Raw genomic sequence first — 23,839 nt, 5'->3', positions numbered from 1 at the left:
ACTGTGGAATTGTATTTACCGTGTAACCAAGCAAGTTCGCTCAAAGAGCTCACCCACCCTGTCAGCTTCGCGCTCAGGGGCAGCCCTCCATCCTCCACTGTCTAACCTCTCTTTGCCCCTTAACTCCGTATACACAACACTTCGGTGCCCGCGCCACCCCTCATTGACGGCGGGTTTTGGTCCCGCCAACCCCGAGGTTAACAGCTCTTCTCAGCTATCGTTGCACGCGCAAACCCAACCCACAACCACCCCAAAACCCAAACGACCACAGCAGTCGCCGTGTAACCGGCCCCCTCCAAATACAGCGCCTTGTCTTCCCCAGCCTCCCCAAGGCAGTTTTCAAGTCCGCTCATCCGCTTAAGGCCGTGTAACCCTCGTAGCAGGATGTGGCGCCGGCAGTCGTGTCAGCGGTCAGCACTCACAACACAGGATGAGGCGGAGGAATACACGAGTACCATGCAGGTAATTAAGTCAGAAACAAGGAAGATTACACGAGTACCATACAAGTGATTAAGTCAGAAACACGCAGGATGAACGAGCATTGGTCAACAAAACCTAGGCCAAGGAGTCGACTGTGTTGTAGCAAAGCCTGGTTACACCCTTCTCTGGCGAAATCCAACCGCAGCCATTCTCCAAGAAGAGCACGCTAATCTTTCCCTCCTTCGCTCCCAGTTCGCATTTGACATGAGATTGCCGTCGGTGAAGTCCTAACCGGAACGCCGTATAAGAACGACGGGGAATTCCCCCCCCCCCCCCCCCCCCCCCCCTTTTTTTTTTCTTTCTTTCTTTTTTTTTCTTTTTTTTTTCTTTTTTTTTTTTTTTTGGGTGGGGAGGGGGGGGGGGGGGGGAAAGGAAAAGAAAAGGAAAGAATATCTCTAACTGAAACAAGAGCAATGTTAGTCTGCAATAGATCATGACCACTCTCCAGCTTGGACAACTCTGACCACATTTGACTGTGCAAAAGTCAATCTCAAGAAAAGTATACCTGTAGCCTCTGGGACAGGTTCAGCGAGCCTCCTGACTACCGGACAAGAGACCGCACACTGCTGACGCTCGACAACTCCACGTCTCCCCTGCCGCTCGGCCGGCCGGCGAGCTCCTTGTGCTGAACCATGACGTCGACGACATGGCTTGGCACGGACTTGTAGGTCCCGAGGCTCATCAGCAGTGCAACAACGGCGACGGCGAGTATAACCAAGCTCTGGTCCCCGAAAGCGCCGAGATATATCCGGATAACATCCTGACGGAAGTCGTCCGAGAGGGCAAGCCCGGTGATTAGGTTGCGATGGATCTGGTCCAGCTCCTGGTGCCCTAGGTTCGATTTGGAGTCAGGGCCCAGTGAGTTCTGCAGCTTGATGTTGAACACGATGGTGCACACGGCCAGGCCCGGCGCTCCACCAAAGACCCGGGCCTGGGCCATAGTGCCTTGAGCGGCTGCGAGGTCGTCGTTTTGGGCTTCGACGGCGGCAATCATTGTGCAGGTGGCAAACGACAGTCCAACTCCGATGCCGTAGATGGCTGTGAAGCCCAAGAGGAGGCCGAGGCCTAGGCCGATCAGTCGCACCTGCCCTCACTGAACCAGACCAGAGCAAAGCCTGAGGCAACGGCGTCGTCCACTGAGTCGGAAGGTGCGACCATAGCTCTCATACCACCCGACTGGAAACAGGATCTCGTTTAGTCGAATGGTCGTTAAGGCAGCCAGTGGAGGTGATCCAGGTACTTGCATCTTGCTGTGTCCGGGACCAATCTGGTGAGCTTTGGCTGGCCGATTTCGAGAGGACACCAAGTGACATTTGTGCATGCACACCTCCTCTTGCAGAATAGCGCTGTGCAGTCCCTGAAGCAAGACCTTGAACACGCTGTTGTTAGGGCCTGCGAGCTCCGAGACACCATCTGATCTGGTGGATCAAGTTCCTCCAAGATGCCTCAGCCGGTCTTCACAGCTTCTCCCCCTGGGCCGTCTCGCTCCACGCCCTTGGCGTTGGGCGGGTGAGGGTTGACCTTGTCTTTTTCTCTCCCATTGTGAGTTCTTCCGCGACATCGTCAGGCGAATATTGCCCAAACATGTTTCCTCTGGCGCCTTGTGGGAGTCTGCATGTTTCCTGGTCGAGTCGCACAGGTGATACGGCGAACAATGACGGGCGTTGTGTACGGTGCGATCACGGCTGTTCAACAGGCTTGCGTGTCCTCGCCTAAATGCATGCTCCTGAGCCGAAATCTATACCCTTCAGGGAGTCCACGGACGGACTGGGAGATACCTTACCTTAGGTATTCGTGTAACCGGGTGACGAAAACAATGGGAGAGGGTGGGTGGGATTGGTTGCCTTCAAGTCAGGTGTACAAGGTTTCCAGGTTTTTGTTTGATCTGGGCGAGGACTGGGACAGGAAAGGAAGGAAATTCGCACCTCTGGGGATATCTAAGAGTGCTTGATGGGCAAACAGACCTTGAAGGGTATGGATATGCCTTGGGAAGGTAGGATTCCAAGGTTACCTATTTACAAAGCCTCCAAACTCTCCGGTCCGGTCCGGTTTCGGGTTGCTCACAAAGATGGTCATTTCCATCCACCACAGTCACGGCGTTGCAAGAACGCTGGCAACAGTTCTGGTACCCGAGACATGCCTCCATATGAGGGAGTGAACAGCGAACTCCAATATCACCAGAGTCAGATCAGGGGGCCCCAGGCAACAACAATATCGGGTCCGGTGGAGGCCCCCTCGGGCCGGGTTAACATGACCGGGCGGCAGCCTGCCGTCCAAACCTGGACCGAGGTGGCTGGAAAGGATATTGGATGGACACACCCTCAAAACCGCGTGGTTCTTGCAGAAAAGGCGTGATTTGGTTGTCTCGCGCTGCTGCGACAGCAGGCCGAATTACAGGGTTTACTTCCCCTGAGTGGGAGTAAACTTGCCTAGGTAAACTAAAACGACCAATGATGCCGAGACACACATGGGAGCCACGTAACTATAGATCCGAATTGCCAGTATACAGTGATGAGCCATTCCCGGGGCTCGAAGACAGTCAATGTCGGGGTCGGTTGACGTGTTAACTGTTCGTTTTATAGGGCGTCGTCTTCCGGAAGTCCAGAAAGCCAGTCCTCGTCAGGCCAAGTTTATCATCACTTACTGCACTCTGCGTATCCTCAGTAACGCCGGCGCCCGGCAACACGGTCTCCCTTCAGCAGAACATTGTAAGAAAGTCTAAACTCCTGATCAACGCTTGGCTGATAATTCTCCGTTGTGTTTAAGCCTTCACATAACCGTGTATGTACCACATAAGCCCATACTGACTCGTCCAACGCCGGATGATACCAAGGACTCTCGCGGGAGTCAAACTACGACAGTTGTCCCTCCAAAGCACATGGAACGCAACGGAAGGACACAACAAGCCGATAAGCGCCTCTCAGCCTCCAGCGTCCTACTCCAGCAGCCGCCAAACCATGTGCGTGTGCTACTGCCCGGCCAGTTACCCCGGCGCAACCGAAACGACGCGGAAAAGAGCATGTCCTGGTTCGCCTTCTTCCCGCTTTCTCACCACGGTTGGTATATATGCAACCCTCTGGTATTTGGAGACAGTGATACCTCCGTCCCTTCAACAAGCCACACCCGGGCCGTAGTTGCACCGAACGAACAGCACCAGCCGAACTGGCTTCTGGCCGTACCAGTGTGCCACCGTTGTTGGACATACAGTACGACTGGAGACGCCGACAATGTTTCCCCATGAACTGCCGGACATGGAATGAACAGGGGAGATTCGCTGTGATGAAATTATTCTACATTTGTTGAGATCCACCGTAAACAATATATTATATTATATATACTGGTAGTTGATGCCGCTGTGTTTGCTACATACCAAAGAGGACTGTGGCCACCGGTACAAAACAGGGGTATCGAACAGTACGACAGAAAGGATCAACACCTGATCGCTACATGACGAAGCATTTCCCCCGTGCTCTAATTAGCTTCCACGCGATGCTGCTTGGTTACTCAAGCTCAAAGAGTCCAGCCAAGAGGTAGAAAACCATGGGAATGGGAACGAAACACAGGGACGAATCCCTTTGGCCGGTCGCGGCGCTGTTTACTTTGCCTCCGCGGCATGGGACTCCTCAGACGCGGCCGCGACAACACCGTTCTCCCGGGCGGGGGCATCAGAAGCCGGCTTCGCAGCGGCAGCGCTATCCTCGCCGGTTTTCCCGACCTTGTCCGGCTGCCAGACAGCCTCGATAATACTCATGCGGCAGCCCTTCGGCCGGCGGACGCCCTGATTACCCGCATGTCAGCACCAGCACCACACGACCAAAAAGAGAGAAAGAAAAGAAATCCCGCCCTTTCTTCCTTCCTAATAAAAGTTGAACGCAACGAGGGCGCAGCGCAAACTCACCTTAAACACGAACCCGTCCGCCGCGGCGGCAAACAGCGCGCGGAACTCGGCCTCGGTGCGCTCCTGCGCGTTGAGCAGGGCGAGCATGACGACGTCCATGCGGCGCATGACCCGCTCGTCCCACGGGTTCTCGCGGCCGGGCTCGCGCAGGCAGTGGTCGTTGATGATGACGCGGGCGCCGGGTTTGAGCGCGGGCACCAGGTTGCGCAGGATGCGCACCGCGTAGGGCGTCGAGTAGTTGTGCATGATCCAGCGGAAGAAGTAGACTGCGGGTCCCCCGGGGTTGGGCAGTCAGTAAGAAAAGCCATTGTCGGGGGAGGGGGCGGGGGGAGGGCTTAAACGAAAGGCGAGGAAAGGCCGGGAGTGTTTACCATCCGCGTCTTTGGTGACCTGCTCTGTGAAGAAGTCGTGGGCGAGCAGGGTGATCCGCTCGGCCACCTGCGGGTCGGGGCTGATGGGGTTGGGCGCGCTGTCGACCGTCTTCTGCAGGTCCTGGACCACGAACTTCATGTTCTTGTACCTGTTCGCCAGCTCGACACAGATGAAGCCGTGGGACCCGCCGATGTCGACGAACGTGCCGCCGACGGCGTCGATATCGCTGAAGTCGTAGCCGCCCTTTTCGACGTCGACGAAGTACGAGGGCTCGTACCCCTCGCCGCCGGTCAGGCTCGCCATGGCGCGTCCCATGCGGCGGGCTCGGTCCGGGTCCTTGCCGAAGGTGGCGAACATGGGCTCCTGGTCGACCGTGTTGAAAGCGAACTGGAAGCCGGCACGGGTGAGGGAGGTCGCCTCCGGGTAGGCCTTGAGCGCCTGCAGCACATGTCCGGCAGCCGGAAAGATGTCTTCGCCGTTGAAACCGATCCAGGCTTGCATGTTCTCGTCCTCGGCGAGGACTCGGGACGCGGCAGTGTGGGCGATGACGCCCGGGCTGGGTTCCCGGAAGATCCCGTTGGTCATGGCCATGCGGAGCAGGCGGGCCAGGTTGATCGGGTCCAGGGACGTCTTGGTCTGCAGCTCGTCGAGCGTGATAGTCGAGTCAACGGGAACAAGTTTTGCTGCCGCGTGCATTAGAGAGATGCAGAGGCATGTCCGGATCCTGGCTTACCTAGTCCATAGTGGTTGACGGCAGTGAGCGCCAGCACGTCGAGGAACTGGGCCGGCTGTCAATGCAAACTTCTCATGGGACAGGGTAGATGGATGTATTCCTTACTTCCCAGACCCCCCATCTTACAGACTCGCGAGGGCCATGGGCCAGCCGGTTCAGCTCTTTGGTCGCGTAGATGATCTCCTGCCGGCTCTGCTGGATATCGTCGGGGAGATGAGGGAAGTCGGCGGGAGCGTCGACGTCAAAGCTAGGCATGGGCAGGCCATTCGCCTTCATGTAAGCCTCTAGCTTCTCGGTCTCCTTGGAAATCTTCTGAGCCAAAGCAGCCATCCGAGACGTGTCGGATGGCTCGGATGATGTCTCAGGCTTGGCGACCTTGGAGGTTCCGTTTGTCTCGACATCCTTGTGCCGAAGCGAGGCCGACAGAGCAGAAATGGAGCGCCGGTTCTGCTTTTTGGTCTCGGCGTCGGTGCTCGACACGGGACTGGAGTGGAACAAGGAGCTCAACCTGAGCTTTGCCATCTTGAAGACGGTAACTTGGTGAAGGCCCGATTAGGCCAAGGGCAACACGGTGTGCTGACGACCGAGGTCAGCTAGAGATGAGAGATCGGATGGTCAGCACGTGGCTCCGTGTCCGAAACGCGGCGCGAAGCAATGGCGCGGATGAGACATGAGGGTTGTGATGTTACACATCATACTGATAACTCAAACCCAGCTGGCCTTCACCTTCCTGAGAAGAGAGGCTACTCGGTCGATGAATTCTTGAGGAGCCGAGGCTTGAGGAGCCCAGGCGAGAGGAGTCGAAAGAGGAGAAGGGAAGCTACCTAGTCGGCCAGTGGTAGACCGGTAAATGCTCGAAAGCCTGCAAACAAGGCTTGTTGGCTCTGATCAGCAAGTAGTACTGTGTAAGTCAGTCGAGATGTCCCCGTCCGAGGGGTTGCGGGAGCCGACATGCAGGCGTACCAAGCTCGGGATGTTTGGTAACGAATCGACCGTGAGCTTCGGCTGCACGACAGAGCTTGTGTCAACGGCTGGTGTCAGTCGAGCCACACGGCTGGTCCTTGATAATGAGTTGGGTTAACGAAAGGTGTGCCGCACTGGAAAGATGAGACGCCGGACGACTGCGGTCAGCCGAGATGATGTGTGGGGAAGACAGGAGCCACAGAGGACCGGGGCAGTGATCAACGAACTCCTCAACCTCCAGATCCCCCGCTTGTCCTTTGGGAGAGAGGAGGCGATCCGCCGGCTCCTGAGGATCAGCGTGTGAAGTACACTACACTACACTAGTGTACACTAACTAGTGGATGTACGGAAGAGAAAGTGGGCGTTTTGCCCTCGCACGCCAGATGAGTCGAGCGGGACGAACCGAAGGCCAGGACCCGTTGACCTGTGCACTAACTAACGTGGCGATGGAGTCGACTCCCCCTGCAACCCATCGACATGCTCCATAGTGTAGTGTAGCTTGCGTTCCATGTCGGTTGGGGCAGGCTAATGCAGAAACGCTGCAATTTAGCGTATTAGCGTTATTTAGCCCCAAGCTGCGCATCGAGCTGCAGCTGCGCTTGCTTCTGCAAGGCAAACGGCACGCACAGCACCTTGGCCAGGCCCGGCGTTCGGGTTCGCGGGTCCGCGGGTCCGGGTCCGGATGTGTGTTGATGGATGAGTGGTTGGTTGGTTGGATGGATGGATGCGCAGATATTCGTCTGTTGTAGTATAGTTGATGTCATGTATTCCGCACAACATCGTACCAGGTAAGGTAGTGTTCAATGGACAACGTTACCATTAACTAGTGGTTAGGTAGGTAGACAAGCAACCACGGAGGTGCCACCCACGGGGTCGTCGGCTATTTCTTGGCCCAAGGCCACCCTGACAAACCTCCTTGGATCATCATTGAATTGACGAGTTCTCGTCAATCTGCTGCCCTGGCCCCAAACGACCGGACGCCCAGAAGATGTGTATCTCAGTGGAATATAACGTGAGGTATTGTACGGAATACTTTGTAAGCTGTGCGTAATGAAATTATCTTGCTGCCCACTTAGTGTACTTTGTAGATTTGGCCAGCAAGCGACCCCTTTAAAAACATATGCCAGATTTTTTAGAAACATATGCCAGCTAGGGGCAGTCCGTGCGCTCCCACCAAAATTTTGCAGCGCGCATCGCCACGCTCCCTATTCGGCATGTCGCCACAGAAATCCCGGCTGGCGATGCGGCAGGCGAGGCGGCAGGCGAGGATCTGGGCGATGCGGCTGGCGACGCGGCTGGCGATGCGCTGGGCAGGGCGCTGCGCAAGGCTCTGGGAGATGCGGTGGGCGATGCGGCCCTGTAGCCTTCGAGGGCGGCGAGGTTGGTGATAGCTTCGTTGGATGGCGACATTGGTACGTACCCGCGGCATTCTCGTGGCGATATGCATGCTAGGGACTGTGGTGGCGCTCGCTGCAAAATTTTGGTGCAAGCGCACGGACCGCCCCTGGCTGGCATGTGTTTCTAAAAAATCTGGCATGTGTTTTTAAAGGGGTCGGCCAGCAAGCGGCGGCGATGGAGCGCTAGAGGTTATAGAGGTCCCGCCAAGACTAATTTCGGCCAATTGTCGGCAATGTTTTTACAGCGTCAGTACCCCGCCAAGACCGCCAAGGGGTTTGCACTATCGCCACGGGTTAGCCACGGGTTAGTTCGCCGGGGGTGCGGGGGACGGCGCTAGCCCCCCGCTGGTTAGGATTCGGGTTAAGGTTAGGGTAAAGGTCAAGGTTAGGGTATGGGTTAACTTCGTTTTCTTTTTTTTCGATTTAGTTGAGGTTTAGTAAAGTTGTTGCTATAAGTCTTCGCGATTATGCATTGTCGATGTTGCTCTAAGTCGTCGTAGCCCCGCTCACCCCGTGGCGATTGTAAATACTTGTAAGCGGCAACCTCCGAAATTAGTCTTGGCGGGACCTCTATAACCACGACCGATGGAGCGATGACGCCCACTCGGGAAAGTGGCCCGGAAGCGAGAGCTCGAATCAAGCCAGAACCGGACAACGAGGTGCAGATCAGGCCCGCCGCCGTGGGGGCAGTTTGGTGGGGTGCAACCACTGCCTCGGCCTCGGGACTCGGGAGCTCATGCCCAGAGAAGGAAAGAGCGGCCAGTAACTACGGTAACTAACGTTAGTTAGCGGCGCCACCGGCGCACGCAGCGGGACGGGACACAGCGAATTGCGTCCGCGGCGAAATTATTGGTGTGTCTGGACTCGAAGCGGAGGGCAGACATCCCAAGTACAGTATACATCCGTACACTCGGGAGCCATTGTAGTTGCGAATTCGGGGCTTCCTGGAATGATGATTATCAGCGAATTGAGCGACGACTTGGTTACGCCACGCTGCCCTCTTTTCATCCCTTTTTCTCCCCAAGTGACCTACCGGATCTTACACGCCGCCATGCAAGATGCTCGGCGTGGCTGGGCCCGCCCAACTACCTATTGGCTCTGCTTGCAGCGTGGCTTGTTCTTCTGGACGCACTCGAGCGCACACGCACACCACACACCCGCGCCACAAGATTACTGACAGGTCCGACAGCCCTGAAGCTTCGGTGCTGCACAGCACCAGCCTGCATAGGTGGCGCTCAATCACGCAATACTTTGGACCTTGAACATGCTTTTTGCTCTCAGCGTTTCTCTGATCTCTCGGGTGCGAAGTTTCAGATACAGGAGTGTCTATCGAAACCCCTCACGCATCCTTGGCCTGAATATTCTAAACGCGTATATGTTTGTGTGTATATGTTCATGAGCTCCAATGCCCAGCGCCTCGACATTCTAGAAACAGAAAGGCCAATCCAACTCCCGTCTCAGCCAACAAAACAACCGTAGCCGTGGTGGTATCATCCGTTTCATAAGACGCACGACAGGGCCTCCCAAAACGCAACGATGTGAAACACGTATCTTTATCCATGCACCCTCCGCCAAACCAAACAACAAAACCAACACTCAATAAGCGGCCGGCTTCTGCCCGTACACCAGATGCAGCGGCATGTACGCCAGCATGGAATTGTCGTGGTACGCCTTCCTGACGTCGACGAGGAACAGCTCGACCTGCTCCCTGGACCAGCCGCAGCCGCGGGTGAGCGGGCCGAGGGCGATGGCCTGGATGCCGTCGATCAGGATGGTGCGCCAGTACAGCCCCACCGTCTTGAGCACCTTGTTCTTGGGCCAGGTGCCGAGCGGGATCTGCAGCACGCGCTCCGTCACGTTGACGAAGCCGCAGTCGCGCATCATGTCGGCCAGCCGGCCCCCCGCCACCGCGTGGAAGTTGACGCCCAGGTTCGTCAGCCCCTCGTTGATGAGCGTCCAGTACTGCGCCACCGGGTGGTCGGCCGGCATGGAATTGTTGGCCGAGATGGGGTAGTGGTAGACTTCTTGCATCTCGAACCAGCCGCCGGGGCGGAGGTGTCTGGCCGGTCGTTAGTCAAAGAGTTGGGGAGAGGAGGAGAAAAGGGAAGGCTAACTCTAGAGCGCGGCGCATCAGTTTGGGCCAGTCTTTGATCGCCATGACGGTGTGCCGTGAGTGGATGTAGTCGAAGTAGTTGCGTGGGTGGAGCCATCTGGAGGAGATGATATTAGTACGGACTGGACCGGGAAAGGATTGAGGCGTCAATATGGGCTGTGAACATACGGGCTCCTACAACAGTGTCAGCTGCTAGCCGGGCATGATCAAATCCAGGAGCCAGCTTACTCTATGTCGTCCACCATAAAGCGAACGTTTGGAGGCACCCACTCGGGCTGGATGGGGCTGAGATCCACGCCGAGGATGTTGGCACCCGGAAACAGATCGCCCACTGGTTGAAGGTTGTTAGCGTCGTCGTTACGAGTCCCGCAGCGGCGTCACCCACTCTCAATGGCCCAGATGCCCGTCCCCGTGCCAATGTCCAAAATCTCGTGCGGATGCTCCCCGATGGGCGCAAAGTAGAGCTGGCCGCAGAGCATCTTGACCATGCTGTGCTTCATGTCCTCCCGCTGCTGCCTGCCCGCGCCGTTAGCGAACGTGCCGACGATACAAGCTCGTTACGCCGGGCCCACGTACTCGACATCGTCGTTGGGAAAGTTATAGCGCCCCTCGCGGAAGCGGTGGTAGCGGCGCCCGTTCTCGTAGACGTAGTCGCGCACGCTCTCGGCGAGCGAAGTGGACGCCGTGGTATTGTTGTCGGTCCCGTAGCCGTCGTCGGTGCCCAGGTCGTCGCTGTCGACGACGATGCTGCCCTCCTCGGCCTGCGCCACCGCGGCCTGCTCCTCCAGCTCATCCCGGTCCGTGCTGCCCTCTACATCGTCGGCGGGCTCAATTGGCGAGTCAGGGGGGCGTGACGAGCCGGAGAACATATACGGTGGCGAAGGACTGCCGCCGCGCGCTCCCGCGGACAGGGACAGGCTGGGCAGCGACGCCGTGGACGAGAGGGTCTCGGACAGGGAGCTGCTTTCTGCTAGAGAAAAGGTGGGCGTGCTGGCGCTGGCGTTGGCCCTGAGATTCGTAGAGAGAGCAACGGCAGGCCGTGCCGCCGCCGAGGCTGGAGGGTCGAGCGACGGACTGCGAGAGGAGTCGCCGATGTTCTTCGCGGCGGCTCGTGGCACTTGATCTGTGCCGGGCCGTGGGTCCGCGGGTTTCGCCGCGAGAAGCGTGGCAGGTGCCGAGGTTTCTGTGGGCGAAGCATCCGTCTCTGCCCGACTCCGTTTCTTTGACTTCGACTCGGAGACGGGAACCGCGGAGAGAGCTGGCCCGGTCTGTAGCCGCTCCATGGTATCAGGGGCCGACGTTCGGCTCCCTGGCGGACCGAACAATGGGAGCGTTGTTCACGAAACAAAGGAGCGGCGTGACGGATATCGACTTGACAGCCGGGACGTGATTCCGATGGTTACACTGACGTTAATACGGCAGTTCGAGAGGCTCAAGTCCCTCCCGCAGACGGTTGGCAGCAGACAGGGGCAGGGGCAGGGGCAGTGGCGAAAGCGCCGGCAGAGCACTTCAACAGCCGCCCCGCGAAAACTGCCCGCCGAGTAGTGATGCTGAAAAGATTCAAGGCGAGGCACGCAGCCCACGCCGCTTGCAACGGCCCGGAGCGGTCAACAGGAGGGTGAGAGCGGAGAAGCGGCCGGGGTCTGAAGGGGGCGTGGAGAGTCCTCCCCGACAATCCCGAGCAGTGTATGTGCTCAGTTCTCCGTATGTCGGCAGGTGTGATTCTGAATGCGGGTCGTATCGCTGTCACAGGAGCATTGCTTTTAACGTAAACACCTAGTTAACGTGAAGCTTCGATTGCCGCAATGCTGTCGGTTTCGAGCGTGAAGCTGCTGCGGTGGTCTATTAGTGTACACTTGACAGGGCAAAATCCTCGAAACATAAGAGTCCACCCGATGTAAATCGCACGGCCCGTCCCTGAGTTTAATAAGTAATGTAGCGTTGGAATGGAGCGCAGCGGGCGTCCAAGTGGACCTGGGATGGATGAGGGGGACCACGGGGGAGGCTCTCGTCAAACGCTCGCCCTCCCCACTGCCAGAAGACCCCTCCGGGCCCCGAGGCCTGCGGAGTGGGGGAGCAGCTCCGAGCTGGCTCGCTCGGCTTTTCAAGGGTGGCCCTTTTTGCGCGGCAGGCGAGGCTGCATGCCGGGGTACTGCGGTAGACGTCTCCTTTCTTTTTCCGGCTTCAAACGGGCTGATGAGTGGGTTGAATGGTGGACAGGTGCGGGAGAAGAGGGGCAGCGCTGTCGCGCAACTCCTTCGGCTCGGCGTAGTGTAGTCCGCGGCGAAGTGTAGTCATGGTCATGCAGATTGACCATGATGGAATAAAGAAGGAAATTTTGGAAAGCGGCGCGGAGCGGAGTGGCTGCTTTGCTTTTGATGCCCTCCAGTCGGAAGCCAGCAGAGCGCCTGGTGAGCTCCCGGCCCTCCACTGGCCCGCTCGAGTCGTGTTTGGCTTGCCCCTGTCTCTTTCTCCAAAAAAGTGACAGTCGCGTTCCACAGAGTCCGCAAAACGAGATGAGCAGCCGATATTCCGTTCATAGCATGCATCGGTGGGCGTCCCAAACAGGCTTGTTCCAACAAACAAACTTGAACTGATGCATAGTACTCCGTAGCAGTAGTGGAAAGCCGCTATGAGACGGGACTGAGCACCTAGTGTCCTACCATAATGTTACAGGGTGTGTAGATGCGTCTTCCGTACCTTGCTGCCCGAGTCGTAGGTGTACTGTGGAGAGTTAAGTTTCGCGGTAGTTAACTCGTGTCCCTTGTTTCCCAGCGCAACTGCTTGCTTCAATCGCTCCCAGCAAACTTGCTGCTGGAGCGCCGTGCCTGGAGAAAAACTCACCAGCCACTGTGGCTGCCTTGTGGATGGGAAGCACTAGCACAGTACGGAATACCACAGTAAGCTTCCTTCACTTACAAGTGGGGCTTGCATGCGCAGGCAGGCCACACTGACGTGGGCCTGGGTCTTGGCTTGATTGACTTGTGCTTTCCAAAGCAACGAACAGAGCGAACAAGTGCGTGACCAGCGTCGACCAACGCCGACCTTCTCGAGCTTCTGCCCGCCGGATCTCAAACCCGAAACAAGACAGGATAAAAAAGACTTGAAGACGACCTGGTCGATCATTCTTCGCCATGGCGGACGCGGCGCTCAAGCCCGATCGGGACTTCTCCAGCGAGGTCGACAAGCAGATCCCCGAGGCGGAGAAGCTCGCAAAGGTACGGGACGCCGCCTGCGCGGCACCGGCACATGCCTTCTAACGTCCGCATAGACAGACATCCATGCTGCCATTGAAAAGCTCTCGGTGCTCGAGAAGCAGACCCGCCAGGTACGCAGTGGCCCATCACCCCCCCTCCCCCTCCCACAACCAAGACGAAGTCTAACAGGCATTGGGCGGCAGGCTTCCGACCTAGCATCCACATCACGAATCCTTGTCTGTATTGTCACCATCTGCAAGAATGCCGGCGACTGGAGCTTGCTCAACGACCAGACCCTGGTCCTCTCCAAGAAGCACAGCCAGCTCAAGCAGGCCATCACCAAGATGGTCCAGACCGTCATGTCCTTCCTCGACGAGACGCCCAACCTCGAGACCAAGCTGTCCGTCATCGAGACGCTCCGCACCGTCACCGAGGGCAAGATCTTCGTCGAGGTTGAGCGGGCTCGCGTGACCAAGATCCTCTCGGACATCAAGAAGAAACAGGGCGACCTCAAGGGGGCCGCCGACACCCTCTGCGAGCTCCAGGTCGAGACCTTCGGGTCGATGAACCGGCGCGAGAAGGTCGAGTTTATCCTGGCGCAGGTCGAACTCTGCATTGAGAACGGCGACTGGACACAAGCCGCCATCCTCAGCCGCAAGATCAGCACCAGATACCTCGCCCGAAAACCTAAAAAGACACCAGAGCAGCTCGAGAAGGAGAAGAAGGAGCGCGAGAAAAAGGTGAAGGCGGACGAGGAGGAGCCCGAGGAGGACGAGGATGTCACAGAGCTCAAGCTGCGCTACTACAAACAGCAGATCCAGCTGGCTCAGCACGACGCCAAGTATCTCGATGTGTGCAAGCACTACAGGCAGGTATTGGATACCGAGTCCGTCGAGGAAGACCCAGACCAGCTGCGCTACGTAAGCACCCTTGAGTCCCCTGGTTGACTGCGTGTGTGTGTGTGTGTGTGTGTTTCTTGGCTGCTGCTGACGCCTCGATAGGTGCTTCAAAGGATCATCTTCTTCATCATCCTCGCGCCGCACGACAATGAGCAGCACGACCTCCTGCACAGGATCCACAAGGACGCGCGGATCTCGCTGGTGCCCGAAGAGGCGGAGCTTCTGAAGTTGTTCACCGTGCACGAGCTCATGCGGTGGCCCGAGGTGGCCCGCGTGTTCGGGCCACACCTGCTCAGCACCGACGTCTTCGACTCGGCCCCGGGCCAGTCCTCGGACGAGCAGGCCTTTTCGCGGTGGCAGGACCTGCGCAAGCGCGTCATCGAGCACAACGTGCGCGTCGTGGCCAAGTACTACACGCGCATCCGGATGGGCCGGCTGACGCAGCTGCTCGACCTGACCGAGGACGAGACGGAAAAGTACATCAGCGAGCTGGTGACGGCCAAGACGGTGTACGCCAAGATCGACCGGCCGGCGCGCATCGTCAGCTTCGCCAAGCCGCGCGACGCCGACGACATCCTCAACGAGTGGAGCTTCAACATGAGAAGCCTGCTGGGCCTGCTCGAGAGGATCGATCATCTCATTACCAAGGAGGAGATGATGGCCCGCATCCAGACGGGCGCCAAGTCCAAGAAGGGCAAGGAATCCAAGCGCGCGCGTTAGGGGCATGCAGAGCTCCGCATGCCCGTCCGGACGCGGCAGCCCTGAGCGCCGCACTACATAGTCGCAGAATTGCAGACGACTGTACGAATAGAACTGAATCTCGGAGAAGGGAGGGTGGGCTCGCTGAACCGGGTTGGTCCGACCGGGTCGGATCTGAACTACGCTAGTAGCTGCTAGTACGCAGTAACAATTCAGCGACACACCGCAGGTCGCATCACACATGCATCCTCCGAACACTTGCATGGCAGAGTCTGTGATGCCCGGACATCCCTTGTCCAATTGTGCTTCTCTTTACTTCTACCTAGCCTCATAACTACCCTCTAGCTTCCCCGCCACCGTCGCAGCAGCATCAAACCGCGCGTGCCGGGCTGCGCGAATCAGAAGCCCTAGGTGCGTGGCGGGGGCTGCATGGTGCTTGGGCCCAAGGCACCACCTCACATAGATGCCTCAGCAGCAATGCAGTATCTTTTCACACATTCAGGTTTATGACATGAAGATTAGCCACTCAATTGAGATGTGAAGATGTGATACGCGCAGTGGGGCATGCCTGGTACACTACTCCAAGTCACCAAGCTACCTAAAGGGTCAGGTAGGCAGTCGTAGCCAGGGCACCGGAGCGAATCACCCCCCCTCACACTGGAGGCATGTATGGCAAGCATGCATTGGACCATGTTGCTTCCCACCACTCAGTTGCGAGCTACCTACCTAGGTAGGTAACCAGTTACCACACTCACTTACTCAGCCGGCTTCGGAATTGGGGAAGGCAGGGTTGATTTGAGACAAAGTATGCGAGAAATGGCAACGTGTGAACCTCCGACATCTGATGAGAGGCTAGGCGAGGGTATATTCGAATTTCGGAGTTCACAGATACACCTGCTGGTCTATACAGGCTTGAGTTTCTTGGGCCGGCGTTGTCAGATACCTACCCCAACTGGCCATCCCACAGTCTAAAATGCCATGCCGTATCTCTACAACAATGCAAGTACATAGACCTCTTGCTCTTCTAGGACCCCCAAGCTGAAATCAGTGTCCTACTTTTTCTTGCCCGCCTTCCCCTTCCCGCCCTTCTGCCCACCACCACCGCCGCCGCCGCCGCTACCCCCCTTCCCACCTCCCTTTCCCCCGGACCCACCGCCGCCCGCCGTGCCGCCAGACATCATGACCGTGACCTTGCTCACCGGCACGACATTGAACGCCTCCTCGACCTTCAGGCCCTTGATCAGCTCCACCTCCCGGGGCCACATCTTCTCCACGTCCTGCGCCCGCTCATCCACGACCCCTTTCTTCCCCGCGGCCAGCCTCCACCGCTCGACAATCTCCTTCACCGCCTTTCCCTTCTTCACGTGCCCCGGCTGCAGCTTGGCCTTGTACTTCACCCTGCCCAGCGCGTTCCACGGCGCGCACACGGGCACCACCTCCAGGATCTCGTCGCCCGGCAGCGGCGCGCCCACCAGCGCGTCCAGCGGGCCCAGCGCCCCGGCCCCGGCCCCGGCCCCGGCCCCGGCCCCGGCGGCAGGGTCGTCATCGTCATCCAGCACGTCCTCCCCCTCGAGCATCGCCCGCCGGCGCGCCTCCTCGTGCGCGGCGATCTGCTGCTTGGCGCGCTCCTGCGCCTGCCGGCGGCGCTCGAGCGCGGCCGCGGCCTCGGCTTCGCGCTTGGCCCGGGCCGCCGCCTCGGCTTCGGCCTTCTGGCGCGCCGCGGCGACGCCGAGGAGCTCTTCCATCAGGGCGCGGTCTTCCTCGTCTTGGTATTTGTATTTGGTGGCGATCTTCTTGGCTTTGCTGCGCTGGCCGCGCTTGGGCGGTTGTTGTTTCTTTTGCTGTTGTGATTTCTGAGGTTGGGAGGTGGTGGAGGGGGTCTCCGGCCGAGTCGAAGGGGTTGTGGTGGGCAAAGAGGGGGCGGGTGAAGCGTCGGCCTCTTCTTCAGCTTCTGCATCTTCGGTGCCCGGGGGGCTGGGTTCTTCCTGAGGCTCCGCGGTTGTAGGGCGCTCCGCGGTGGCTTCGAGACTGGCCAGCTCTTCCCTTGGTGGCGTAACATCCGATTCCGAGATGGGTCCGGAAGCCTCCTCTTGTTCTGCTGCACTGGACTGGAGAGGATTTACTCGCGCTTCCCGATCGTCTTCAACCTCTTCCTCATCACTACTCTCGGCGAGAGACTCCAGCCGGGACGTGGTGTCGTCCTTGGCCTCGGTGGGTGTGCTCACTGAAGCCGCACCAGTGGTGCTGACATCGGCAGAATCGTACAGCCTATGCTTGACGTGCTTTGATTTACTGTCCTCGGAGATCTTGAACATCAGCCCGAAGCCTAGCGTCAGCAGCGCCGGCGGCAGCGCGTTGCGCTTCCCTCGGACCATGAATGAGCCGGCCGGGAGGTACTCGCCAGTTGGGGCCGACTTGGAGACCTGGTCGGCATTCACCCACCAGGCACCCATCACTGCCTTCGAGTCCCACGCGCTCGAGCAGCACACCGACAGGCTGCCGGCTTGTGCCAAAGTTGACGGCGGGATGGGCGCGTCAGGCGTCTTCGGATTGTTCTTGATAATGACGGACGGGGCACCGTGCATGTCGGCGTGGACATAAACGTCGCCTTTCCTCAAGTACCGCTTGTAAAGGATCTCGTTCTGCTGCGCATCCCGCCCTCCCAGCACGAGATAACCGTCCGATGAGATGAACCAGAGAAACTTCTCAAACCACATCTGCTTCCTGATGAGCTGCAGCACCGGCTTCTCCTGCTTGAGCCCCTTCTTGAGGTCTTCGGATATCTTCTTTTCGGCGTTCCTGAGAGCGATTTCCGATTGCTGGATTGTCTTCTGCTGTTTGTCGGCCGCCGTGCGCTTTTGTTCGTAATACTCCCGGGCATTGTTCCACGGACTGAGTTTGAGGTTGATATCGATGGCCAACCGCTTATCTGGACCTTTGGCCTTGCCCGCCGCAGTCTCCTCCGCCGCTTCCTCGTCCGTGTCGTAGTCAAAATCCATGTTCGCCTCGGCTTCGGCCTCCTCTTCCTCCTCGCCAAGGAGGAGAGTAATGATGCTTTCCTCAAGCCTCATCGGCAACTTGATGATCTCAGCCACAGGGTTGTGGAGCCTCTGTTCCCGCTCGACCAGCTTGTTGATGTCCACCCAGTCCATGCCCTGCTGCAGCAGGCCATTGACGGCATCCATCGCTTCCTGGACCCGTTCCACATTGGCCTCGATAGCGGCAGCCTTGCGCAAATTCAGTAGCTGAGCCTCCTGAAGCCCTTCGATGCGCTGGGCCTGATCCCGGCGGGCGGCCTCCAGTTTTCGCTTGGCGGTTGCTTCACGCTCCTGCAGGCGTGACTCGAGTTTCTGCCCCTCGAGCGAGGAGAAGAACTCATCGACAGTTTTGCTGAAGCCGTCAAAAGACAGCACCTGGCATGTCGGGTCGTCCTCAAACTGCTTTGGCAGGAATGGCTGGAAATCCTCGTAAAGAAGATTCTGCGCTTTCTCCTTCGTGGTCTCCTCTCCATCCGCAACTTGGTCTGCCGCGCGCGGATTACGTTTCGCAATGATGTATCCCCTCGCACTCGGCGAACTCGTGACCTCGTCCAAAATGGAGCGCGCCTTTTCCAGCGACTGGAACAGAGCGTCGAGCAGCGCCTCGTTTTCCAGAATATCGGCCGGTTTCGTGGTGGGATCGAAGCTTGTGAGGCGGAAGACATGGTCGACAAGTACCGGCGGCAGCTCGGTAATCGTGGTGGCCAGCCCCCTTCTCAGCTCGTCCGACCCCTTCCTCTTCGCCTTTTTCGTAGCCGCCTGTTCCGAGGCCGTCTTGAGAGCACCCCGAAGGCGTTCCTTGGTCAACGCTGGGACACCTCCAAAATTCTGTCTGTTTTCCAGCGTATAGGTCAGGCCCACCCGTTGGGGCTCCTGGCCTTCGCCTTGGGGCACATTCCGCAGCAGCGCGAGAATCTTGAGATCGGCGTCGGTCAGGATGACGTTGCCACTTGCAAAGAACTCGAGGTATAGCCGGTATGCTCCATTGCTGAACTGGAACTCGATGATCCGGTCGGTGCCGATCTGGGAAACTCCCGTAACGCGGCGGGTCTTGAGGAACTTGCGCAGGCGCGAGACAAACTGGCTCGGGGCTGGAGCGGCCGCACGGGCAAAATCGGTCAAGTGGCAGCGAAAACCAGACTCGATGAGGAGCTGCTGTCGATTGTCCGGCTTCGCGAACTTGAGGAGGAGTAGTTTCGAGTTGAGGTCGTAGATGTTCGACAGGCGCAGCGACACGAGCGCTTCGGCAAGCTCGTGTGCAATAACCTGAAGGGTAGGAAGAACAAGCGTGGTTAGTTGATCGACGTCCTGGATGCGGATTCAATGGATTGTGCATACCCTGACATCTAAGGATGAGAACCGTTGTTTCATGATGGGCGCGCAGTTACGCCTCGGTACTGTGAAAAGCTCAGGGAATGCTCAATGCTTGATAGATCGGCAGCTCTTGTCCCACGTGCGGGTTTTCGATGTCATGGCCGACATGGATGGCGGGGCACCGGCGTTCTCAGAAGAGTAGGTGGGGTCCGCTGTAGCTCAGTGCACAGGGCAGCAGTCCGCTGCTGCAATTGGCTGTCCAGTCAGAGCACGCGAGCTCACCTAACCTGAGTCGTTGGAGGGTGCCGCCTGTGCTGCAGCGCCCTGCGAATGACGCCAAACAGATAGTACGTTACCGCGAAAGCAAGGCCGCCTAATCCGATGCCTACTCCGAGGGAGAAGAGCACTTTTAGGGGCTCCATAGTAGTGCTCTTGCGGCTCAAGCAATCAGGTAAGGTTAGCCGTTGCAGGAGATGAGAAGAAGCGCCGTTGCGATGCGAAAGAAGAGAAATCGTCGCTAGGTCCCACCTGCCACTGCAGTTCTCAACAAGAACTGTCGTGGCCGACGGTTTGACGGCCGTGCCCATCGATGCTGGACTCCTCCACAGCACCGTGGATGCACTCAGTTACCTACCATCTGAAGACTCACAGTTGCTTAACTTAGGTATATCAAGAACAGACCACCAGTAATCGTTACTCCCTACCCTTTGTACACTCCCACTCCCAGACATGCTCATGTTGGAGTTGTCCAATGACAACAGCCCGTTATGGGAAGCTGCCTTGACTCGCCAGAGCGAAGGGGAGCATCGGGATGAACGCCATTATTGGTTTCATGGAAATGACATCGTTATACATTGGCAGATAGCAGCGACCCACGAATGAACTTCAGGGCAGCCATCAATGTCGACGTCCGAGAGCTCCGTCGAACTCAAACAAACAATGGCAGCAGCGGCGGAATTGGCGGCACTGGAGAGGGATCTTTACGGATACTCATTCAATGCATTGCACCGCTGGGTCCTTCTTGGATGAGCCGAGCAGCTACGGATGTAGGGAGTACATGTCACTTTGTAAAAGTGGCCAGCGACCATGAAATTGACGGTCGCGACATGTCACATGTTTTCGAAGACCTGGCTGGCGCTGGGGACCTGACCAGCTCGGCCGAGGATCAGCGCTGGGAGACACTAGCAGTTGCCATGACAACAGGCAACGGCGTCGGGTGTGCCGAGGTGGTTTCGGCTCTCCGCCTGGACTGATCGGGGTCCCTCGTGCGGGATTCCGAGCCGCTTTAGTCATTCCGTCCGGATACTGTTGAACGCATTGATCACAGCCCGATGCTGGTAGGTTCTCCAACCACTCCAGTTGCCATGGACCGTGCCGTCCACCCTGGACGAGCGCTCACACGACGGCTGGCATCTCCGCTGTGGGCGTGCAGGCGGGCTGCACTGGGTCGCCCAATCGCGAAAGCCCACGAAAACCTGAGGCCGTGGGAAAGGCGAGAGGCTGGGAGGAGCACCAATCGAGGCTTCGAGCTGCTTCTGATCAGCCATGCCTGCAGATTCTGGCGCTGCAACAGGGATTTGACCGACCACCCCCAACCACCTCAAGCGCATGCAGGACGGCCGATGTCCTTGGCTCTGGCAGAAATTGTGGGAGGAGCTTCATGAGAGCTTCCCACCAAGAGCTTCCAATGGCAGCTTCGCAGCCAGGCACTGAACGAATTAGTGTATTCCGTACATCCTGAGTAGCTAGGCGATGCGCTCCGCCAGCCAGCTGAGCAATGCAGACCCGCCAGCAGATCTCTGAACTCATCCCCGCAGTTTCAGTTTGGGGGAGGTTGGGGAGACGGATCTTTCGCAACCGCATCCTGGCTGGCCAGCAAGCGACCTTCTGGAGCTTTCGTGTTCAGCTCGCAACAGGACAGCTGCTAGCCATGGATGGTGGCGGGACGCGTCCCCAGCCGGCAGGATTGACAGGGGTGAGAGGCAATCAGGAACGGCCGGGTGGGGCAGAGGTGAGATGCGCTAAACCGAAGTGGGGAGCAATAAACAAGACAGGTCCCACACCATGTAAACAGTTGCTCGGGAAGCTCCTGCCTTGGTTGTGCTTCACCGGCCTGGCAGTCGCCAATCGACCCCAGCCGCCGCGGCCACACAGCGAATCGGACAACCTCATTGGGCTCCCATCACACCTGCCACGCCTGGTTCCCGGTCCCCCGCCAACCAGCCAGCCGATCCGGGGCGTATTTGAACCGGCCTCGCTCGTGCAGTCCGGCCGCCGTCCTCTTCTCCTCCTTCTGCACCTGCAAGCAGCCTGTTCACTCAGAAAGCACCACAAATCCCTCCAGCTCCATTCCTCTTTCCCTTGTTGGAATTCGATTGAAAAAAAAAAAAAAAGAAGACGGATCCCATTCAGAGACCGCCTTCTCTCCTTTTTCTTTCGACTTCTTTCTAGGAAAAGAAGCAAGAGGGATCTTCTTGTCTACCTTTCGTCCCAGGTCGGAAGGTTGAGGAGAAGACTCCCCCTCTGCGCCGTCAAAGGTCGCCAATCTGGACTTTGAAGCTCGTGTCCCGGTCCCCTTCAGCGTCTTCCCGTCTTCATACAGGGAGTCCGAGACCGCCACCCAGACCACCACCCACGAAGAGGTTGAGATCAAGCTCCCCCAGCACGCCGGACGGGAAGGTCAACACTCTTCTTCATTTCAAGCCCAAGCACATCTTCCTCCACGTGGAGAGGGTCGCTTCAGAGAGGAAGAGGTCCGCATCACTCGTGAAGAAGAGGAATACCGCCGTCCCGGCATCCGCGACGAGTACGTTGAGCGTGACGACTACCGCAGGTGAGTTTCAGCTGTTCTTTTGTTTTTGTTTTGATCCGTTCGCTTGTGTCTTTTCCCCGCCCTTGCTTTTTTCTGGCTCCGTCCGGGGTCAGCGCCCCCCTGCTTAGCGCCTGGTCGAAGCGGTCTGGAGTTGGCCAAGTGACCAAGGGAAGAAAAACACGGGCTTTGGATGGCGTGCACCTCCACGCGCTCTTTCCTTTTTGCTTCTTGCTAACCGGGACGTCGTTCCACCACCAGACCCAAGTCCACCTACTCGGAGACTCGCATCGAGGTCGATACCACCCACCGCGCTCACAACACTGCCATTGACGTTGCTGAGAGCGAGTATCGTTCCCGCTTCCAGCCCAACTACCGCAAGGAGTTCTCCGTGACCGGCTCGACTGTCGACGGTCCCGGCTACAACCCCACCCACAAGACCAGCACCCACGTCGACGAGTACACCGTCGACGGTCCCAGGTCCCGCCCCGTTTACAAGGAGTCCGTCGAGGTCACCGGTACGACCGTTGACCCTCCTGCTCCTCGTTCCACCTATCACGAGAAGGTAGACATCGTCGAAGAGACGGTCGAAGTTCCTCGTTACCCCAAGGCTCAACCCAAGAAATCCAAGATGGGCTACTACGACGAGGACGGTAAGCATGATTTCTAGTTCCGTCAGCGGCCCACCAAAAGCGGGCCACCCACAAGTGTGTGTGCTCACGCCAGCTACCAGGCCACTACCACTCTTTCCGTCGGGGATTGCACAAGTTGGCTGACCGTATTGCGCACCCCGAAGCCCACGAGCGCATTGAGGTCGACGAGGTCCGCGAGGTCCGTCGCCCGCGCGGTTCGTCGGAGGCGCCGGCCGCCCCCAACACGGTGACCATCCCCTGCCACCACATCCGCCTCGGCGACATCCTCATCCTCCAGGGCCGCCCGTGCCAGGTCATCCGCATCTCGACCTCGGCTGCTACCGGCCAGCACCGCTACCTCGGTGTCGACCTCTTCACCAAGCAGCTCCATGAGGAGTCGTCCTTCGTGTCGAACCCGGCGCCCAGCGTCGTGGTCCAGACCATGCTCGGCCCCGTCTTCAAGCAGTACCGCGTCCTGGACATGCAGGATGGCACCATCGTCGCCATGACCGAGACGGGTGACGTCAAGCAGAACCTGCCCGTCATCGACCAGAGCAACCTCTGGGGCCGCCTGCAGAAGGCCTTCGAGTCTGGCCGCGGCAGCGTCCGCGTCCTGGTCGTCTCCGACCACGGCCGTGAGATGGCTGTCGACATGAAGGTCGTCCACGGTTCCCGCCTCTAAGCGGGTCAGCGGCGGTCCTTCGCAAGCTCTCTCGAGGAGCCAGCGCCCTGCGGGTGTGTTGTTCTCCATTTGCTGCATTCGGGCACGGCGTGTATGTGATTTGAAGATTGGACAAAGTACAGCTTGGGTATGCACCCGGCGTTGGACACGTATGGTACTTAACGTCTCGAGGGATATGAAGGGCTTCATGTCGGTAGTTCTGATGTATATGATGACTGTAATGGATGGATGTTGATGGATGTCTGCGTCGCAAGAGCCTTCGCGTGCCTTTGTGTAGAACCACCCATGCGGTGAGACCTCTTCCGTTGATGTTCCGTCGGAAGCGTCGGTACAGGTGCTGAACTGTGCCCCCGTGACCTCGGTGAGGCATTGCCTCTCCTCATGGCGCCCAGCTGCTTACCTGCTTGGCCTGGTTTTGTTTTGCTTCGTCAGCTGGCGGCCCCTAAACTCCATTCCTAGCTGGGCATCCTATCGCTCAGCAGTCCAAGTACTACCACGGCCACCGTTCATCGCCAGCGGGAGCCGTGCCAATTGATGAACAACATTATGATTATCGATCTTATCACCGTTGGGGTTACCCCACGGCTCTCAGCGTAATCGGCCCTCTGCCTCT

General features: G+C 58.2%; 7 protein-coding genes across 7 annotated transcripts; 2 read left to right on the top strand and 5 right to left on the bottom strand.

Annotated features, from left to right (window-relative positions):
* Positions 1 to 1,021: 1,021 nt before the first annotated feature.
* On the bottom strand, positions 1,022 to 1,638 carry THITE_2086746 (uncharacterized protein; the record flags this gene model as incomplete). The annotated part of the gene is made up of 2 exons (XM_003651548.1): positions 1,022 to 1,545; positions 1,575 to 1,638. 2 exons carry the CDS (start codon positions 1,636 to 1,638, stop codon positions 1,022 to 1,024), a joined length of 588 nt encoding a protein of 195 aa, XP_003651596.1.
* A 2,625-nt stretch (positions 1,639 to 4,263) lies between these two features.
* Positions 4,264 to 6,488, bottom strand: THITE_2112095 (uncharacterized protein). The gene is made up of 6 exons (XM_003651547.1): positions 6,447 to 6,488; positions 6,308 to 6,384; positions 5,589 to 6,059; positions 5,484 to 5,529; positions 4,750 to 5,433; positions 4,264 to 4,644 (listed from the first exon to the last, which is right to left on the bottom strand). The coding sequence occupies exons 3-6, from the start codon at positions 6,003 to 6,005 to the stop codon at positions 4,337 to 4,339; spliced, it is 1,455 nt and encodes a 484-aa protein (XP_003651595.1). The 5' UTR covers positions 6,006 to 6,059; positions 6,308 to 6,384; positions 6,447 to 6,488; the 3' UTR covers positions 4,264 to 4,336.
* Positions 6,489 to 7,578: 1,090 nt separating this feature from the next.
* On the bottom strand, positions 7,579 to 7,875 carry THITE_2086744 (uncharacterized protein; the record flags this gene model as incomplete). Its single annotated transcript, XM_003651546.1, has 2 exons — positions 7,579 to 7,803; positions 7,867 to 7,875. The coding sequence occupies 2 exons, from the start codon at positions 7,873 to 7,875 to the stop codon at positions 7,579 to 7,581; spliced, it is 234 nt and encodes a 77-aa protein (XP_003651594.1).
* A 1,397-nt stretch (positions 7,876 to 9,272) lies between these two features.
* THITE_2112085 (uncharacterized protein) lies at positions 9,273 to 11,570 on the bottom strand. Its single transcript, XM_003651545.1, has 5 exons — positions 10,533 to 11,570; positions 10,342 to 10,472; positions 10,185 to 10,287; positions 9,958 to 10,053; positions 9,273 to 9,902 (listed from the first exon to the last, which is right to left on the bottom strand). Exons 1-5 carry the CDS (start codon positions 11,237 to 11,239, stop codon positions 9,440 to 9,442), a joined length of 1,500 nt encoding a protein of 499 aa, XP_003651593.1. The 5' UTR covers positions 11,240 to 11,570; the 3' UTR covers positions 9,273 to 9,439.
* A 1,394-nt stretch (positions 11,571 to 12,964) lies between these two features.
* On the top strand, positions 12,965 to 14,996 carry THITE_68454 (uncharacterized protein). Its single transcript, XM_003651544.1, has 4 exons — positions 12,965 to 13,174; positions 13,228 to 13,284; positions 13,357 to 14,073; positions 14,155 to 14,996. Exons 1-4 carry the CDS (start codon positions 13,091 to 13,093, stop codon positions 14,770 to 14,772), a joined length of 1,476 nt encoding a protein of 491 aa, XP_003651592.1. The 5' UTR covers positions 12,965 to 13,090; the 3' UTR covers positions 14,773 to 14,996.
* An 807-nt stretch (positions 14,997 to 15,803) lies between these two features.
* Positions 15,804 to 19,160, bottom strand: THITE_2086741 (uncharacterized protein; the record flags this gene model as incomplete). Its single annotated transcript, XM_003651543.1, has 2 exons — positions 15,804 to 19,055; positions 19,128 to 19,160. 2 exons carry the CDS (start codon positions 19,158 to 19,160, stop codon positions 15,804 to 15,806), a joined length of 3,285 nt encoding a protein of 1,094 aa, XP_003651591.1.
* A 1,049-nt stretch (positions 19,161 to 20,209) lies between these two features.
* Positions 20,210 to 23,226, top strand: THITE_2086740 (uncharacterized protein; the record flags this gene model as incomplete). Its single annotated transcript, XM_003651542.1, has 4 exons — positions 20,210 to 20,329; positions 21,641 to 21,936; positions 22,174 to 22,565; positions 22,646 to 23,226. The coding sequence occupies 4 exons, from the start codon at positions 20,210 to 20,212 to the stop codon at positions 23,224 to 23,226; spliced, it is 1,389 nt and encodes a 462-aa protein (XP_003651590.1).
* Positions 23,227 to 23,839: the final 613 nt, after the last annotated feature.

The sequence above is a fragment of the Thermothielavioides terrestris genome, chromosome 2, assembly GCF_000226115.1.
Source record: "Thermothielavioides terrestris NRRL 8126 chromosome 2, complete sequence".
Classification (NCBI taxonomy): Eukaryota; Fungi; Ascomycota; class Sordariomycetes; order Sordariales; family Chaetomiaceae; genus Thermothielavioides; species Thermothielavioides terrestris.
Note: the sequence above shows the minus strand (reverse complement) of the source record. Positions and strands in the feature narration are given on the sequence as shown.

Bases quoted from the DNA above. Each gene is read 5' to 3' on its own strand.
- THITE_2112085 (XM_003651545.1), bottom strand. From the start codon at position 11,239: ATGGAGCGGCTACAGACCGGGCCAGCTCTCTCCGCGGTTCCCGTCTCC. The intron at 10,473-10,532 runs GTACGTGGGCCC...CGGCGCGGGCAG, and splicing joins TTTCCCAACGACGATGTCGA to GCAGCAGCGGGAGGACATGA. The intron at 9,903-9,957 runs GTTAGCCTTCCC...ACGACCGGCCAG, and splicing joins CTGATGCGCCGCGCTCTAGA to ACACCTCCGCCCCGGCGGCT.
- THITE_68454 (XM_003651544.1), top strand. From the start codon at position 13,091: ATGGCGGACGCGGCGCTCAAGCCCGATCGGGACTTCTCCAGCGAGGTC. The intron at 13,175-13,227 runs GTACGGGACGCC...ACGTCCGCATAG, and splicing joins AGGCGGAGAAGCTCGCAAAG to ACAGACATCCATGCTGCCAT. The intron at 13,285-13,356 runs GTACGCAGTGGC...ATTGGGCGGCAG, and splicing joins TCGAGAAGCAGACCCGCCAG to GCTTCCGACCTAGCATCCAC.
- THITE_2112095 (XM_003651547.1), bottom strand. From the start codon at position 6,005: ATGGCAAAGCTCAGGTTGAGCTCCTTGTTCCACTCCAGTCCCGTGTCG. The intron at 5,530-5,588 runs GTAAGGAATACA...CAGCCGGCCCAG, and splicing joins TAAGATGGGGGGTCTGGGAA to TTCCTCGACGTGCTGGCGCT. The intron at 5,434-5,483 runs GTAAGCCAGGAT...TGCACGCGGCAG, and splicing joins CGTCAACCACTATGGACTAG to CAAAACTTGTTCCCGTTGAC.